General features: G+C 35.6%; 1 protein-coding gene across 3 annotated transcripts in view; it reads right to left on the bottom strand.

Annotated features, from left to right (window-relative positions):
- The window catches only part of RBBP6 (RB binding protein 6, ubiquitin ligase), a 28604-nt gene extending 10959 nt beyond the window's left edge, over window positions 1-17645 (bottom strand). For 2 of the 3 annotated variants that reach the window (XM_037813898.1, XM_037813899.1), the window contains exons 1-8: window positions 17480-17645; window positions 12925-13024; window positions 10598-10634; window positions 6146-6190; window positions 3997-4085; window positions 3787-3883; window positions 3272-3411; window positions 386-558 (exon numbers count right to left, since the gene is read on the bottom strand). In XM_037813898.1, the coding sequence (XP_037669826.1) occupies window positions 386-558; window positions 3272-3411; window positions 3787-3883; window positions 3997-4085; window positions 6146-6190; window positions 10598-10634; window positions 12925-13024; window positions 17480-17645 (847 nt within the window). Of the gene's footprint in view, window positions 1-385; window positions 559-3271; window positions 3412-3786; window positions 3884-3996; window positions 5869-6145; window positions 6191-10597; window positions 10635-12924; window positions 13025-17479 lie in introns of those variants that run through there. The other variant, XM_037813900.1, reaches the window with a different exon arrangement.
- Between the last annotated feature and the right edge of the window lie 2672 nt (window positions 17646-20317).

Genomic DNA, 20317 nt, shown 5'->3' on the forward strand with positions numbered 1-20317 from the left:
GGGAAAACTAAATGCTAAGTTGAATGATTAGGAAAAAATGTCACAGGTAACCATGTGGCAAATTTGAGTACTATGTTTATAGAAAGCATGTATTAATTATACTTAAGAATTCTAGAATAAACTATTATTCACAACACAGGAAAGGGACCATTTAAAAACATTTCTAGAAAATCTAAGACCCAAAAAGTTTTTAAAATTTTAAAAATTCTGTATACCCTTCAAAATGTACAGGAAGAAATCCAAAAATCTTTATTTTAGAAAACCTCACTACAGTTACCCAAATTAAGGAACAGGTGAACAATTGTAATATTTAAAAAAAATACATTGCTAAGAGCCTTTCCAAGTAAATACAAATATTCTAAAATTCATGTCTCAACTTCCTTACATTCATCACAATAACTGTTTCCACAGCAGGGAATGACAACCGCATCAGTCATGATATCCTTGCAGATGAGACACAACAATTCATCTGGGATTGGATCATCTTCTTCTGATGAAGAAGATGGTTCTTCTGGTAAGAAAGGTGGTTTTTCTTTCTTCCCAATTGCATATGCTTCTCTGTAAAAGAAGATTTTAGTATTTTTAACATTTTAAGAAGGCAAAGTATTCCCAACATATGCTACATGTTCTATCACACTTTAATGGGAACATACAATTCAGTGCAATGCTAAATTAGTTTCAACAAACATAATACCTTCCAAAATAAGGGAACAGTTATGAGCATCCTCCCCTCCTTCAAAAATACCAGAACACCACAGAACAAAATCCTTGAGACCATCCATACATCTGTAATGCTAAGAACTAAGTGCCAGAGAGGTAAAGCAATATGCTCAATGCCACAAAGTTGTATTTGAGTGGCAGAGACAGGATTTGAACTTAGACACAATACCGTAATCAGTTTTCTCCCTACATGTTCCTCGGGAAAAAATTTTTTCTCCTTCGTGTCCTAATGTTCCCAAAACATGTAAAGGTATTTAAGTGAATGCTACAAGATGGGAAAGTACAATTAGTACTCACATTTCACAAATAAGGGGATACAGTTCAGGGAAAATATCACCTCCTCACAAATAGAATGAGACTTAAAAACCAGTGGTCTACTTATAATTAGTATTTTAAAAGAATAAACTATTTATAGTCAGTTAAGAAATATTAATGACTTAAATGATTAGAACATGTGTTACAAAAATATGAAGTTAACACCTCAGACATTCTGGATCCAGTCTTTGGTAGAAATGTGTTTTGCAGAAATGTTCAATAAATTAACAAAGCCACACACACACAAAAAAATGCTATTCTCAGACTGATCACCACATTGCTTCCACATTCCTGTCTTTTCTGTAATTAGGCAAATATGTATAAAACATAGGAATTCCTAAAGAAATCCTTTCTATTTCATTTAGGAACAGTGTGTTTATCTAAATGCTGAAAATGAAAGAATCTCAGCTGTACAGAGTAGGGTACCTTAGGTGTGTTATTTGTGTTGCAGTTGCTCCATAGACATCACCACGATTCCAGAAATAAGTATCAATTTGCTTATGCCCCACTGTTCCCAATTTGTGAAAGAGGAGTCTCCCACTGCCCAAAAGAGAGAAAGGCAAAAAAAAAAAAAAAAAAAAAAAAAAAAAAAGAGGAGAAAAGAGGATAGAAAAAGAAACAGAAGAGTCTGAGTTGCTTATCAGTGGTGTTAGTGGAGAGAGTGAAAGTTTCATTTAATTATTTGGGCTCCCATTTTTCCCCAATATTTGCTGTGTGTCTGGCACAATTTGGCTTTTATTTTAGCATTCAAAAGCAATGAAATTAATTAGGGTTCATAAGTGATGTTAATTTTTCCAACAAATTTCTATTCTTTTTAATATTCTAATACTTCTACAAAATATAGATGAAGCAGTCTACTCTTAAATAAACTGTCAGCAAAACTCATTAATTTCAAGCTAAAGTTGTTTCAACGCATCTATGAAATTCCTCTGAATTAGAAACAGCATAATAGACTGCTTTAAGATGAACCACAAAAACACAGAATGGTGACTGATAAAAAATAGATGGGGTGAAGCTGAGAAAGTGAGCAAGGTTGGGAGTTAAGTATTAATTCTTATCAGTTAACTAAAACACTATATTTACTGAAGTAAAAACTTAAGCTTTTTAATATAATTCCACAGCATAACCATTTTTATCATCCCTGCCTGCTCACTATATTCTACACTTCAAGAATATTGAAGTGTATGAAACTTCACTTGAAGTTCACATGAAACTTCACCTGAAGTTCAGCATGAAAGTGAGGAAAACTGGGTTCTCATATGTAATTTGAGAACACAAACACCTATTCTCTAAACTAAAATTTCTAAAAAATATGTCTTGAGGACCCCCCAAACAAAATAATCCCCTAGAAGACTTGTTAAAAATGTAGAATCAGGGTCCTATTAAAAACCACTAGATCAAAAGCTGGAGGTAGGGCCCCCAGAATCTTTTAACACACTGTGGCAGGAGATTCTCATGCACAATAAAGTTAAAGAACTATAGCCCAAAGGAATACCTAATATTGTGTTGTATATTTTGTGAGCTCGTAACTGCTAAAGGCAATCAAAAAGATATTAATAAGTGCTGATAAAATGGGAAGTTTATCTAATTAGACCATGCCAACAGGATTTCATTTCTATTTCATTTTAAATCTGCTCATAAAATTTAATTTAAAAAAAAAAACATTAAAAATAAGCATGTAGGTGTTTTTTAAGAGATATAGCTGATATGAACTAATGGCTTATAAAAGAAACCATACTTTACAATCTTAAGACTCATGCGGTATAGCCACACTTTTTCAAGATACCCCAGTATTTCATTTATTCTTGGCACTTAAATCTGCCTCAACATTTCACAGAACTTTTATTCTTAAGCCTCTTGTTTTGCAGAATGATCGATTAAGATAGCCTTGTTCACCTACACACATAGCATATAAAATAAGATTATGTGAGAATATGTATGTGAATGAGGAAGAAAGCAGGTAATGACAGAAAAAGAAAAAAACAGAAACCTACAAGGGAAGTGGCACTCACTGAAAACCCAAATCCCCCAAATCCATTTTAAATCTGTTTTAAATGGAGCAGACTGCAGCCTCTCATTCTTAACATAGAAATGCAACATGTGGATACTAACTAATGATCTTGGTATACAATGTTCCCAGAGAATCTAAAGTAGCCAAATTACAAGGCCAAATTAAAACACTATACACTGAAAATGACTGTAGTCTCCACAGGTCATATATCATTTGAATACTTACGCATCAATAGTTGGTATTGCGTATTTTCCAGTGTTGGTAAGCATTGCACCTTTCATGTTAGGATCTTTCACTTCCATCATAAAACTTCTGGGAATTCCAGTGCTCTTTTTAATCCTAGGACCAGATTCAAAGTTCTTATCCTATTCCAAGGGAAAACGGGAGAGGGAGAGGAGAAAAAGAGAAAGCAGTTACCTTTATTCAGTAATATTAGCTAACATTATGCACTGCATACTAACTGCTTATATCATTTGTAGCACCATGTAAGGTAAGTACTATTATTATCCCCACTCCACAGTGAAGGAAAAATAGCCTTGGAGAAGTCATGTAATTTGCCCAAACTCATTCAGCTACTAAGTGGCAGAGCCAGGATTTGAAGCCTGGCAATTTGGCTCCAGAGGCCCATGCTCATTTGTCAATGTAATAGAGAAGGGAATATTTACCCAGGAAAGTAAGCTAGCTAAGAAATAATTCAAAGAAAAACAGTGATTGTACCATAGCTTCTACATTGGACTTACCCCATTTGTTGGGCAATTCTTAATATAATGGCCTGGTTTACCACAACGGAAACAGGTATAAGATGGAGGTGGTGGACCTAGGGGTTTCTTCATGTAACTGAAAAGGAAAAAAATTACATGCACAAAAAGATTTTTTAAAATAATGCTTCTGACTGGGGGGAAAAAGTCACCCCAAAGTTTCCTATTAGTATAAAGTATTTATAGACTTACTTGATTGGGTCGTATTCATGGCCAGATTGCGACATCATTGCTTTAATTTTATCTTCTTCAGAAGCATTGGCTTCAGCCAGATTGGCAGTCTGTTTAACAGGTAATTATTTGACATACACATTAGAAACACATTTAAGACCACACAGCCAAAGATAACACCACTCATCCTGTAAAGAGCAGTATCTAACTAATCTTGCATAAAAACAGCTATTTACATGGATAACCTGGAAGAGGCACTGGGAGTTCCTTATGTCACTACATGATGTTTGGGTATCTGCAGGGCTGAAGTGTCTTTACGGGGGGCACTCAAACCTTAGACCCTGTTTGTACCTTACATGAAGATTTGCATACTACTATTCTAATAGTTAAAGGCTGAGACTAAGTTAAAAGAAAGACACTTGATATTTTAAAACCTTATAAATAATTCAAGTGTACTATAATATGTACTCACAGCTTGGAGGTAGGAGTAGAATAACTGAATGTATTATGCAGCAGATATTAGAAGTCAGAAGACTCTTCAGGTAGTGGTGACAAATTAAGTGCAAAAGACGTGTACTGGGCTTTCATAACTTGAAATTCAATGCTCCAAATAGGTTTTATGAACTTCATCTTTAAAATATTATATAACAGTCTAGATATAAGCAGGGTCTAAGGGAGTGATTCCTAATAACTTATACCTTCAAGAATGTAGCACTCGTATCAGTCATTCATCGGGTTTCAGTTTTACATTCATCCACAAAACAAGCAATCAGTTTTAACATTTTATTGTAATTTTATATACAAAGAGTGCTTAACATTAACAGAGCTTAGAACAACAGCAACATTTACAGAAAACTGGATTACAGATGTTTAACAACTAATTTGTTTGAACCCAAACATTAATTTACAAATAGTTTTAAAAAAAGAAAAAAGAAAAAGAAAATCCCCCAAACCTCCAAAACTCATCAATTCCTCCCCCTAAAGAAACAATAGTAGGAATAGACCAAAATTCAAATATGGCCCTTATAGTACATAAGAATAAAAACAGTAAACTATAAACTGCTAAAGATATTAGCACTATGCTAAACCACTATGCATTAGAAAATTAAGAAAGGACAATTTCAGCTCACTTTTAGAATCATCAATTTTAATATTTAATTTTCCCAGAACAGGAGCTTATATAGCAATATTGATTACTAAAACATTTTGGGGGGATACATTCTAGGGAAAAAGGACACAACCTATAACAGAGCCAAGGACAACAGAGGGACAGCACTAATGGAAAACCCCTTTTTTCACTCATCTTGTTTGCTAAAATTTGGTTTCATACTTCTGACAGGGAAAAAAGGATTTTTGGAAAATTGGAAAACTTCCTTCTTGGCCCTCAAAAGAGTCTGCCTATTCTGCAATATTTGCTTTTTAAAAAAGGCATGATTCACAAGCTAGATCTATTGTTTTAAAAAGCAATCCATCACTAGTGCTTTCCCAAGCAAAAGGTACACATCGTTGAGCAGAAAATGCAAGCAACCTTATTGCAAAACATGGCATATACAATTATTTCAGGAAGTAACAATTTGCCCCAATGCCAAACATATACATTGGTATATTCCTGCAAACAGCTTTATACACTTACACAATTCACATAGTCTGTGTTCAAACAAATTAGGTTGTTTAAAATTTTTCTAATGCAGACAGACTACAAGTCTATTATTGCATAAAGAAACAACTGTATCACATCTAAAATGACCATCATGGGATCAATTAAAATATTCAAGAATAACCACACAGTTGTCCATGTCAAGGAAAGCTTCTATTTTGGCTGCTTAAACAAAGTCCACATAATTTACAGCCCAAACCAGGGTATTCCTCCAGAACTTTGTTTCCAATGTATAACTAAACAAAATGTATGAGGGAAAAAATGAGTAAGTGTAGCTTCATGTCTTCCGTCTTGAAGATGAACAATAACTCCGACATTACGTTGAGGCTGACAGAGTACTCCCCTATCTTCCCCAAACAGCAACTACTCTTTACAGGATAGTAACAATATGTACAATGTTTCTGCAAAATATACCCACCCCCACCCTACTTAAAAAATTGTTTCACATTAAAAAATAAAATGTTAAAAAAAAGACGTATTTTCAAGAATATATATATATATATATATATATACCTTTGTAAGCTGGGCCAGAGAAATAGATGCAGAAGAGTCATCAATCTGTTCACAAAAAATTAAACACACATTCAAGTTCCACACTGAATACATCCGAAAGTGATCATTTAGCCCCTATTGCCTTTTAATGTTCAAATGCCATTTAATGGGCCTTTTCTTAGAAATTTTCTAAAGAATGTTATTTTCCATTTTAAACCAGAAAGCGGAGCTCACCCCACTTTATCCTTTTCTATGTATCTCACATGCAGTAAAAAGGCTGAGTTGAGGGGGACCCAATTAAATGAAAAAATGGGATAAAGAAAAGGATATCACATAGGAAATTTGTTCAGAACGGTGACTAAATAAGAGTCCCATATCTTTCAATGGTCTCCAAATTTGATAATGCTCAAGACAGAGTTAGAGGAGAGAATATAAGAATTCTTTTAACTTTTCTACAATGCATTATATAACATTTTAAAAACAAGCAAATCTTTAAAGGCCCAGATAATTGCTTTAATAAATAATAGCTCTCTCATAATTGCTACTTTCTTTTTTTTGAGCACATACTGCTCAGTTCAAATAAGTTTGTTTATTCTCCCATACAAAGAGTAGCAAGAGCGTCTTGCCAAAGAAATGACTGCTTTATCAGGGCAAAGATGTTAAACCAGAAAAAGGGAAACAAAAGGTACTCTAGGCTCTCCAAAGGCAAACAGAGCTATCACATATTATCATGAACTCTAATATTTGGGCAATAAGAATGATAATTTAATCAAATGGAGAAAGTTTTATGTATGAACGGTATAAGACGTTGAATATGTATTTTAAAATGTGATATATTAATATTTTTTTATTACTTGATCCACTATAATGATTTTTAATATCAGCAAAAAAAGTGTTATGCTAAAAACGATTTCCCCGCAAGTGTACCAAAAGGAACACATAACTAGCTTCCTATGTAGCAAGTGGGTTGCTTGTCCACCCTGTTACAAGTTTCTCATGCATTACTGGTCAGAACTTTTGTTTAAAATAGGGAGAATGTAACAAGATGTCTGGATTAAAAAATAGATAAATAAAAAACACTTCAAAGAAGTGAGCCTTCAGGTATTTTTCAAATATTCCAGCAACAAAGAATATTAAAATAAAATAAAAGCAGCATAACTCGAAGCCTCCAATACGTAACACCAGTTTCAACAGGATGTTCTCAGCACAATGCTTGACACAGTAGGAATTCAACAATGTAAATAAAAATAATGTTGGCTAAATTTAAGATATAGCTAGCAAATATCTTAAGGTTTTAAAAGTTAGCTTGATGGATATTATTACTGGTATGCTTTTTTAGATAAAAAGATCTTTGCTCCACGCTGAAGAAATATAGATTCTAATGCAACGATCCCACACCTAATGCATAACCACAGAGCCACCAATGGTGTCTTACTCTTGCCCAGCTTTGATGAAGTGTTCAGGAAGAAAACAAAACCAAACAAAACCATAAGTAGCCTATTTTTTATCCAGAATAAATTCTGACCTATTAAATATTTTAAGGAGGTTTACATTTTACATGAGTCAGGGATTGTTTGAATTTAAGTAACAAGACTGAACAAATTGCTGTCAGCCATCTATACTATGTTCCTAACCAGTTAAACAAATTAACAGCATTTAAAAACTAGTCCATTACTATCTAAAATATGAATAGTGCTGATTTTCTTAGAAGGCAATCAGTTATATTAACTTTCTTAACACTGGAACTGAAAAACTGCAAATTTTTTTTAAACTTCTCACTCCTAATGCTTAAGACATAGCTGGGGTTTTTTGTTGTGCTTGGTTTTCTTTTTAGTTTTCTGCCAACATGCTCTTGGTACCTTATTTTGAGCTGAAAGTGACTTCAGATATAAAATGGCATCTAAATCACATTTTTTCCACCAAATAATCACCAGAGCACCTAAGTATCTTATAATCCACAAGTTAAATGTACCATAATTTTAGAAAAGAATCCAATTTTATTTTCTACATATGGCAAAGGTACTAAAGGAGTGAAAATGTTGACCAAAAAAAATGAAATGTTTTAAAAATAATTAGAAATTTATATGTACCAAACAGCAATAAAAAGTGATTGGTGGTTCGATACTGAAGGTGAAAAAAATTCATGTTTAAAAAATCACCTTCAAAAAACTAATCTATACACACTGTAGACATTATTAAAATTAATCCACCTCTCTACATCGAATTAGTGGTTTTGTTTCTGGGAGCAAGGATCTGAAATCTTTTATGCCAGCCATACTGGCTTGAAATGAAAGGGTCCTAACAAAATGTAACTCTGATGTTCAACAGCAGGAAGAACATCCAGCTTTGAAGCACCAACATGGAAAAACGACTACATAATACAAGGCTGAGCAACTTAGAAACAGCGATTCTTGATTAAAGTTGGCTTAAGTTATTAAAAAAAATACACACATTTACTTTTACTAATCAGAATTTTAAAATTTGATTTAGCACCTCTAACTTTGCTTTTGTGAATGTGTATAATCCATGTGAGTCTTCGGTTTCCTAAAATGGAGCACTAATTAGTCTTGAATATATTCTCTTATTAAATGTCAACAAATGTATCCCAAGCAAATAAATGATGGAGATAAGTATCTAATGTCTCCATTTCAGATAATTCTACTTAAAAATTAAAGCCCCTTTTAAAGTATTAAAAAAAGAAAAGAAACCTAAATAAGCTTAAAATAAAAATAAATAAATAAAAACTTCTTATAAATGTAATACAGACATGCCAGGGAACACACGAGGCTAAAGAATGTTAACTTTATTTATGAACATGTGATTTGTGTTTATACACATGCTAATAAACAAAAAGGAAATAACTGTTTTCAAGAAATAAAACTTCATCTGAATTAGTTTAAATACTATATAAAGTGTACTTTATACAAAATGCGTTACATTAACTACTACAGTCACCAGGATAGTCCATCTAATTTGTGCTAGCATTTGGATACATAAAAATCAATTTTAAATCAATCACCAGCAAAACAGAAACTTGGACAGTTTTTACAGCATTATGCTCAAAAAAAGAAAAAAACAAAAAACAAAAAAACAAAAACAAAAACGCCCCTCCATTTCCCAAAAAGAGGAAAAAACAAAAAACAAAAACCCCAAACACTAAGAGTTTTGATCTTTGAATCACTGTATTTAGTTCCATGAGAACTAAAGGCCATATATTTTAGAGAACAAGTCCAAAGTTCAGATATTCTATTTTATCATGTTTAAGATCCAGTGATCCAAGGTTAGTGAAATGCCTCATACACAATTAAAGATCAGTAGTATTTAAAGAGGAGAAAGTGAAACAGCAAGCAATAACCTTGAATTCTAAATAAAGATTTCAGACATCTTGCATTGTGTACAATATCAAGCCTGAGCAGTAAAATCATCCAATTTACAAAACCCCAATTACTACAGACCTGTGTTCTGAAACAGATCATGTTTCACCCCACAACTTAGGAATGCTGCTGCCTTTTGCTTAAGAGCTTAAGTCAAAATGGTATCATACAAAAGGTTAATCTGTGATAACAAAAGTTAAGATGCTACCCGGTTAAGGGGAGTTACCTCTGAAGCTACAGCTTTTAAAGCCTACAATTAATATCTTATAAAAGGGAAATATTTTAATTTGGACATCTGAGTAGACTACATAGAAACGGAAGACCTCTTATTAAATTCTGAAAACAATGTACCCAATTGGGTAAAATCTTCAAAATCACTGCATCATTTATATACTTGTGGGCAGTATGCAGGGCCCAACCTCAGATTTCACTTTACAATATGGTTATAAACAAAGAATAGAGATCAAAATTGCCAAACACAGAAGACTAAATAATAAAGCTGAACCAAAGGGTCTTCTCTCTGGAAATATCTTTTCTATGCTGTGTTTGAACTTGGAGAAAGCATTAATCTTAATATAAACTTTGCATGTTGCTAATGCATTTTCAAAGCCACCAATCAGTCAGGGAAAAAAAAAACTAACAAAAACTAAGTGATACAACGTGAAAATGGCAAAATATACACTCCAAACATTTTTTTTATTGTAAGAAACAAAAAGCACACAACAGCCTGTACATAACATACAAAATACTAACTATAGACAGACAGATGCAGAACATGTTATCATGTTCTTTAGTGTAAAACCTACGTGATCTAAAAAGGATCATACATTAACTGTACAACACAGTATCAAAAAGGAGAATTCTATCATATTCAATACGAAACAGTGTTTTCTGGGCACAAATTACCCATTTCTACAAAATAAGTGTGCAAATCATGCCATATATATCCATATTCAACTGATCTGTCATGAAAATACATTTTATTTACAATATGTACTACGATCGGTTGGATATAAATTTCTAAAATGATTTACTTCACTGCTACATTATAAAGGTAAAAGCAATGTGTAGAAAAGTGTGAGATTGTGTTTTTACATACTGCTTTTGAAGTTCCCATCACTGGTTCAGTTCGACTTCTAAAAAACAAAGGGAAACAACAAAAAATAACATTAGATACTGAGCAGCTACTTATGAACCTTTTGTGCTAATAAATTTTTATACCTCCCATCACACATTTTTAATAACATACTTTTTATTTGCAACAAAGATTTTAAAACAGCCACGAATACACTATGGCTCCATAATACAGTAATGAATACATTACTTTGTTAAATCATTATCACCTTTGAACAGTTAAGGATGCATTTGTGCAGGGGTTGGAATCCATACTGGGGAATTTTAGAATAGGTGTACCTTGCCACTTACAAACATTTTCTGAAAGGTAAGTACAGAGATTTTAATGTGTTAAAGAAACCTTGTGGTTAATTCTTAATAGATTAAATAATTAAATTACATTTTTACCTAGTTTTTTAATTGGTTCAAATGTAAATTTTCATATATTAAATTTTCTTAAAGCAAGACCACTGCTGTTATTTAGGATTTGGATCTCTGAGAAACTGCTGTTCTCTAAAAGCTAAATTTCAAATCCAGAAAGACAGGCTTACTTTTAAAGCTTGTCAAAATAACAACCAAAGACTAAACAAGAATTCTAACATACAGTAAAGCAACATACAGTCTGATTAATAGTATTTTAGTTAAAAGAATGAGTTAAATGGTTGTTATGGAGAACTGAACAGTTCAATGTTTAAAAGTGCATATAAATAATCCCAAGAAGCAACTCCTTTAAAAGCCCACACAGGACAAAAAAGAGGGTTGGGTTGTTAAGTAGTCTTTAATGCTTAGTTTTAGTAAGTTTACACTGCCCCAATTATAAAGCAGTGTCAGCATCTGAACTAGGTTTGTGCGATGTGGAAGTTCTGTGATAAAAATCAAATTTTCATTTTCTAGTATTTGCGCAACAAATTCAGGCATTTTACGAGGCAAATTTATACAAAGGAAATCCTAGGTACAGTGAATTATACACAACCCTGTGTAAGAGGCAACTTATTTTGCCATGTAGTTACTTCTTTTCCAAAGAGTTTCTGATTATCAAGAAATCTACTGGAATTGCATTATTTGCTATTAAAATAAGCACTTGGTAAATTAAAGTGTGATTTCATACTAGACTGTAAGAATTCTCCCCTTATAATTTCTTGAAATTATACAAACCTAAAAGTACATACCCTTAAGTTCACTTGGTGATTACAACAAAAAAAAACAAAATAAAAATATGGCTTTTGAAATTGTTACTATACCAAAATATTACACAAAAGAACTGCCACATGTTGAGATATGGAATGTAACTCTGTAACAAACTAATGATAATAGAATGAATACTTGTTCACATGAGGTAAAGCTCCAATAGGTTAACTTTAATATTCCTCAATTCCAGAAATACATTCCATTTCCTACGACTGGCAAGTTCCATAATTTTTCATTGACCAAAACCAGAATTTGCCAAAATTTCAAAGAAAGCACCTAAAAATCACCATTCTTTAAACAGCCCAGTTGCTGCCCTTTTCTCATATTATAGTTCTGATATCACTATTAAAATTGCAAGGAAGCTGAGAAAATTCAGGATATGAAGTTTTAATCCTGTCACTTAAGTGAATTCCTTAAGCTCTAGAGTAGTCCTGAGATATTGCTGTGTTCTTACCCCAACAATATACTAGGCATTTACCAAGAGCCAAGCCATTGTTCATTTCTTCTTTACAACCTCTTATGACTTAAGTACTCATATCCCCATTTTACTTTACAGGAAATCTGTGGCATAGGGACTTTAGGTAACTTACCAAGGTAACACAACTGGTATGAAGCAATAAAGGGAGTCAAACCTAAGCCTGTACTTAGAATTCCAGAGTCTGCACTTATAAACTCTTTATAATTCTATGGCCTTCCAATCAAAGCCCCTTATTGATATGGAGCAAATGTTAGCAACCCTGAACACTCCTGAAACTGTCGAAATATTCAGTAGGACACATCTCTTAAGACACTTATAAACATCTCTGTAGTGAAGAAAACAGTAAAACAGAAAAATATATTGTGCAGGCACATAAAAACCAAAGAAGAGTACAGAAATATTTACTGATTTGAACATCACTTCCTTGTCTTTGTAAACTGCTTATGTAGAACAAAAATTTTCTTATTACTAACCATAGGCTAAGTTAATTTAACTGGGGGTAAAAATCAGGAAAAAAAAACCATCCTCATAGTTGAGAAGATACACTCATTAAGCATAAAGTGATGAGTTCAGTTCTAAAATACATGTTTTTCTCACAAAGTCTGCTTTGAAAAACTCAAAATACATCAGATTTGATAAAAACTTACATAACATATGTCTTGCTTGTAGATTTAACACCTCCAATGGGAATTCTTCTAACAATCACAGATGAATTCTTAGGAATTAGAGCATTATCATCAGTGTATTCTGTAAATAAAAAGATAAAAGAGTCATATTTCTATTTGGGGATTTGACTAAGTCATAGTCCCTTGGAATCAGAAAACTTCAACCAAATATAAATTTTATGGGAAATGGACTTAAATTTAAGAGAGTATTAAAAACCACACGTTCCTCACTCTACATTACTGATTATCAGAACACACAGTCAAAGCTATAAGGAGGCTTCTCTTCAAACGACACCAAATAGTGTCAGCAGGTTCTTGGTTCTAGTACCGCCACTTCTGCAGAACCCAAAATCTCAGAAAGACAAAGACATTTTCTAGTTTAAGCCAGAAATGCTGCACTTGTGAACTATGAGAAAAAGCTTTATTTTGAATGAAATTCTGTCTCTTCTAGTCCCTAAACATGAATTGAGTATTATGATCCCTGCCTCATGGAGTGTATTACTGGGAAGACAGACTAAAAATTACATTATGACATATGAATAAGGAGAAAATGGTTTTATATAAAGAATTAGATGTAGGATGTTACTTTAGATAGAATTCTGATTCACAAAAGGTCTCTTTAAGGACTAACATTTGAGACTTAAAGACTGAGAGGCCAGCCAGATGTGCAAAAAACTGGGAAAAGAATGTTTCAGGCAGAGGGACATCATGTAGAAAAAAAACAAAAATGCCAGAAATGCTAAAGAAAACAAAAGAGAAAAAAATGATATGAAATACAGCTTTTAAGGTACAGATCATACATTGATTTATTTTTTGTTTCTAAGTACAACAGGAAGTTACTGAAGGATTTTAAACAAAGTGGTGACATGATTTGTTTTATATTTTATATTACAAAAAAAAAAAAAAAATAGATGACTCTGGCATCTAAGGAGAGAATAAAGTGTAGGGGAAACAGGAATAGAAATGGTGACTAATAAGGAGCCTGCTGCACTGTCCAGGTAAGAGATGATGGCTTGTGCTAGGACATGGCAGAGAGAGAATATTTTGAGGGAGAATCAACAAGGCTTGCTGATGGTCTGAATATTTAAGGGGAGAAAGGGTAGAAGGAACAAGAGGAAACAGTCATAAATTCCTGGTTTCCCGGCTTAAGAAACTGGATGAACAGATATGTCACTTTCACAGAAGACAAAGAGTGAGGATGAATGGATCTTATTCTTCTACTCCTTGAACTATTTGCAATACTTTAAGAATGAAATTAAGAAATTAAGACTTAAACTATGGTAGAAAGATTTGCTAAGGAAGTAATTTACAAAATTACCAAAAAGGAAAATAACCCACTGCTGAGAGATGTGCAAATGTATCCATCTCTCTCAATTATATGACTGAGACATTAAGATTCATTCCTTTAATGTTACTAGATTTACTCCCTTCACTTAAGTTTCTCAGTACAAAGTGGCTGACTACCTCTGTTCTTCCAAGTATTTTAAGCTTATAAACTAAATATGCTTGTTCAAACAAGGGTTCTTTACAGTATATAACAAGCAGTAGACTATCTCTCACCTTAGTATCCAATTAGTGATGTAACTGCCTAGATTAAGGTATGTCAGTGTAAGAATATCAATATCTTGAATAGTCCATGATAGTACCAAATTCCAAAGCAAACTTTTGAGAAAGAAAGATTGGAAGCAGGGAAAAAGGAATTTTTTTAAAAGCTAATTCTGGAAACAAAACTTGACAGGAAGTTTCTGAATATCTAACAACTTTCAAATGTGTTCCTGCTGTCCAAGACAACTTATTAATTTGATCAACAGAGCACAGTGTCAAACTAACATGCTGCCCAATAGATATCTTCCTAACCTTTTAATGTACCTGAATTACAATGATTTCATAAACCTCTGTTCCTTAAAAATATTTTCCTACTTAAAATACCTCCTTAACAAAGAGGCTCTTAGCGTCACAAGACCGTTTTCCTCCTCACTGGTTAATTTTTGATCCAAAAACATGAAGGGCATGAATGGAAAGAATAACATGAATTTGGAAAATGGAGAAAGTCAGAAAGATAACAAGGACCTTCAAAAAGTAGTTCATACTCAGCTTTCAAATCTCTCACAAAGTTCAGAACGAAAGTGTGTGTGTGTAGTTTTTTTGGGGGGGGGGTAGTGGAGGTGTTCTGCAGAAAAGGAAGATAACAAGTTTTTCGTATATAACAAAAATAATGTGGGATTCATTTTTGAAATAGTCTATAAATAAACGAGTTAAAAACCCTAAAACATGAAATTCCAGTTGAAGCATTTTAGTCTAATCAAAATTTAAAGGTTCTAAACATGGATAGATTTCCAAAACTATAAGGAATATTCTATAGTGACATGGTAGAAATAAGGTAATCTAAAGCATTCATTCACAACAAACTAAAGCGTTCTCTTCTGAGCAATCTCCTAATTATGATGCTATAAACATTTATTTTGCACTCTTTAATTCACTGGATGGTGCTAAAACCAAGTGGAATTTTTACGCCAAATGCCTTGTGACATTGGGTACTATTTCCCATAAAACTCATTAAGTGACTTATCTTCTGCACTATCAATAATATCTTTTTCTCCCTTAATTTGAGGACTGCATAAAACACACATTTTTCTCTCTCTCAATTCCTTTTCCTAAATAACATCTAGATTGACTGGCAAAGCTTTCTCCAATAAAGGACAGTTTACACAATATATACAAGAAAATACGCTGCTGGGCAAAGCACTTTCCTGGCTTTCAGGGTTTGAATTACTTATCACATATTTAGACTTCCAGGACTAGAAAGAAATAACAAAGTCACAAAGCTCTTAAATTTGATGGACAAGAATTCCTTCGACCATACCTTAACTCCAAACAGTCAAACTAAGTTTTATTCAATCGTTAGATGGAAAAGATGGACAAAGCCTAGCCCTTAATGCTTCAGTTGTGTAATACTCCAGTAAGTTAAGAAACCCGAATAGCATATGATCATTAAAACTACCTTAATATCCTCTAGTCCTAATATTTATATTTTCTTTCCCTTTTTCTTAAGTACTCATTAACGTATCAAGATGGTCTAAATGAAATATGACTGTAATACTTAAGGGATGCTTTGGCAGGCTTAAAAAGAGTATTTTTCCTAAGGTATTTTCTCAAATAACATGTAAAAAAAAAAAAGCTATCTCTCAACTGTTCATGACCACATTCTTCCATTTCCTTAAGTAGAGGAATGGTACACATAATTACAATTACCAAAGCTTCATATGAAGTGTTCTTTAGATATGACATCTGTTAAAAAAAAAAAAAAAAAAGGGCAGTGGGGGTGGGGGGAAGCAGGGATTAATCTTTCACATGCTATCATTTAAGTAAATGAAGTTCTTCCTTAATGAATATTTCTGAGTCATAATGCTAGTACTGCTATTCCTTAAACTTATGTCTGGAAATGGAAAGCTACTCTTTTATATCAATAAGATTTATGCCACTCAACACACTACAGGCTAAATCCATTTGAACTAATGAACTTGTCTCACACCTTACACCAAGTTTAGTGACAATAAAATACCCTAATCTAATTACAACTTCACTTTATTCCTTCTCATTCTATTAATAAAACTCAAAAGACTGGCCTATTGAAAGTTACTGTACTGAGAAAAAGAAAACAACACAAGTTCAGACTCAAGAATCTTAAAAGGCCACCAGTACATGGTTTCATCTACTGATAAATTCCCAATATCATAAAATACTTTCGAAAAGAAGAACTTAAGAGATTCCAATCAGTGGCTTGTTTGTACTCATATGGTAGCAACCTACTATTTGTCAATATCCTCGTATCGATATAATCACGTAAAATACAGCAATTACTACTTTAAAAAAGAAAAACCAGTACTTTTGATCTTTACCCAACTGTTAAATTTTAAGAGTACACTAAGAGTTCAACTACCTAATTACTGTGTTACTACTTCTGGAACTTATACACAATACAAAACCTGTCACATATGAACATATCAAGTTCCAAAACCATTACATTAAAAAGTGGCTGGATTAAATCCGCAAAAATAAACTCCAAAAAAATGGAGGAAGGGCAGGAGAAAGGAAGACATAAATTTGCCATTAATCCCCCAAAAGAAAAATTACGTTATCTTTATTGCTGTTTTAACAAATAACAAGCCTTGCATATGCTCTTTCCCTCCGTCCGACGGGGAAAAGAAGTTACAAAACAACACAAGGCAGGCACCCAAAGAATCCAGATCCCCGCCCCCATCCCCATTTTTAAAAAACATCAAGAAAAATAATCAGACTTTCACGTTTTTGGATTAGCCTGTTACAAATGACCCAATTATACAGAAATCAAATTAAATAAGCCAGTTAAACCCCACGCAGGCTGCTGCAACCCTTGGCCATCAATTAAAGTTGTATTAAAAGTATTAGAACGAACAGCCCTTCAAGAGACATAATGGCGGTTAGTCTTCTGTCAGACACCTTTACTACTAGTATCTCTCTTCAACCAGCAAATATTTGGAGCTTATGTGACGCTTACCTTCTTTCGTTTGCGCGTTGGTGATCTGCAGGTCGCAGTCGGCAGCTTTCAGCTTCTCTCTCCCCATAATCTGCTTCTTTAAATCGCAGAGGGAGATGTGGAGCCCATCAAAGGTGACAGTATCATAGTTGAGTTTAGAGGAAAATTTATAATGCACACAGGACATGGTGCCAAAAGATCCCTAAGGTTCAGCGAGGAGACGTGGACACTCTCAATATATGTATATTTATAAACTTAAGAGCAAAAATGTACACACACAAAACACTCAAAAGACACGGAAGGACCCTAAGGCCTTGGATCAAATACCCCGCAACCACAAGCAGGGGTTCGTAAAACAATAATCCAGAACACACCCCCCCACCCCGATACTCAGAATCACTTCATGTGGGAGAAGGGAGACGAGGGCGGGGAAAAGGAGAAATCGAGAAATCGCCAACGGGCACAATGTCACCCGGCTGGGTCCCCCTCGCTCATGCTAAGGGCCGGCAAGAGACGGGGAGAGGCGGTGCAGTCAGTAGCGGTCAGTCCACACGTTAAGAGTCCGATTGACCCCCGCGGGGTCAGGGGTCCATAGCGCGGCCGCACCTCCCGGTTGGTCTCTTTCCGTGGAATGGGTTCACCCAGGCCCCGGGAGGAGGTTGAGGGGAGAGGGCCTAGGCCCGGAGTCCACGAGCGGCCTCTCGCCTCCTCCTGGCTTCCGGACGACCGGCGTCGACTTCCCCAGGCCCAGGCCCCAACCCCCACACAAACCCCTTTCGCCTGTTGCCCGGAGGCCACAGGCGGCCCCGCGGCCTAGGCCAAAAAAAGCGCGGTCGGCGGAGGAGAGGCCTTCTCGCAGGCCGCCCCCGGCTCCACCTCCCCCCCGCCGCCGCCGCCGCCGCCGCTGGTGCCGCCGCTGCTGCCTCAGACACAAAGCCGGTACTAGGCCTCAACTAGGCCTCGAAGCACTTCCTCACCACCCCCGGCCCCAGCACAACGACCGGGTGGCTTTGGAGGACCCCGGGGACACCGCCGAGGCTCCCTGACGCTTCCTCTCGCCGTGTGCTCCGAGCTTCTCTCGCCTTTCGCTTCCGTCGCCTTTAGGCCCAGAACAGCCAGAATATGGCCGGAAACCTCCAGGCAACGGCAAGGGCTTCGCTGGCTCCCTTTCTTTTTTTTTTTCCGTTTTGCCCCCCTGCCGCTTTTGGGCCCTCACCAAACGTCGGCGACACCTCCAAGCCAGGCACTATGGCGGACGCGGCCTGGCTTCGGGCGAGCGCCCGACTCCGGGGTTTCTCAGGCAGAGATTGCACGGGCGACGCGCGCGAGGTGGGGCTGGCGTGAGCGGATAGGCGGGCCGAGAGGCGGAGCCGGTGGCGTCACAAAGCGCACCGGCCCTCCCACGTGACCCCGGCGCCTTGCGTCTCAGGAGCGCGGAACCTGAACTGGACTGGGGAACGGAAGAAACCATCCGCCTCAAAAGGGAGGGGGGAGGCTTTAGAGGAAAGAGGACCGGCTCATAGGCCGGCTCTAGGAGGAGAGCTCGGATTTCACTGCCGCTGTGCTAATTTTCATGGGACAGTGGCGTGGCATGGAGTGGCCGGCTAACTCTCCCCTGCCCAAATCCCATCCTAATTTAAGTAAACAGATGGTTGCTATGCAATAAACTATGGTTGCTATGCAAACACTTCACACTTCCCTCTTGCAACAAACTGGCTACCCCTAAGCCTTTCCTAAATAGAAATTCTGGGGCAGCCTTTCTGCCTAGAACTGACAACAACAACAACAACGAAGATTTATTGAGCTCTTACTGTGACATAGACATTGGCCTAAACAACTTCATCATTTTCCCAGGTTCTGGAGACAAATTGCCTGGGTTGGAACCATAGCAGAGGGACTCCAGATTTAACGCCTCCGTGTCTCAGGTTCCTTAGCTGTAAAATGCTGATAAAAATAGTACTTTCTTTACTGGTTTGTTATGGTTTAAATGAACCAATATATTTACGTTGTTTAGAACCATGCCTGGAACGTGGTTCAATATGCCTCGAAAATGGCTCAATAAATGTCAGTTTAACAACAAAAACAAAAACCCTAAGTGGTCAGTACTACCATTATCTCCAATTTATAGATGAGGGAACTAAAGCTAGCAATGATGCACTTTCTGAATTTGCGGAAAGCAATGCCTGGTGTGTGGCAGGGTCCCAATCCCATTTCTAATTCAAAAGGTTCCAACAGAACCACCACCCTCCTCACACCCCAGTGGATTGGAATATTTTTTCCCAGGGGTATGGGATATTACTATTGCATCCATAAAATTCATAATATAAAATTATATTCATAAGCTGCAATAATAACCATCATTTGTAATGCATTTTCTCCATCCTCTCTGAATTTTACAGGCTAGCCAGACTCAGAGAAGTTAGTCCCTGAGGATTCTCTCTTTATCTTTGGCATTTGACATTCTTATTAGTATGTGTTCCTGAGTAGTTCTGTTAGGATTATTCTGTTTGGAGTACATTGAGCTTCTTGGATATGTATAGTTATGTCTTTCATAAGAGTTGGGAAATTTTGAGCCATTATTTCCTCAAATATTCTTTCTGCCCCAATTCCCTTCTCTTTTCCTTCTGGGACACCCATGATGTGTATATTTGTGCACTTCATGCTGTCAATCAAATCCGCAAGACACTGCTTAATTTTTTCTATTCTATTCTTATTTGTTCTTCTGAATATATGAGTTCAGTTATCTGTCTTCTAGCTCACTGAATCTTCTGCTTGTTCAAATTTGCTGTTGTATGCCTCTGATGTATTTTTTTAAAACAATTTTTATTGTGAAATATAACATATATACAGAAAAGTGAT

This window comes from Choloepus didactylus, chromosome 21 (genome assembly GCF_015220235.1).
Source record: "Choloepus didactylus isolate mChoDid1 chromosome 21, mChoDid1.pri, whole genome shotgun sequence".
Taxonomy (NCBI): domain Eukaryota; kingdom Metazoa; phylum Chordata; class Mammalia; order Pilosa; family Megalonychidae; genus Choloepus; species Choloepus didactylus.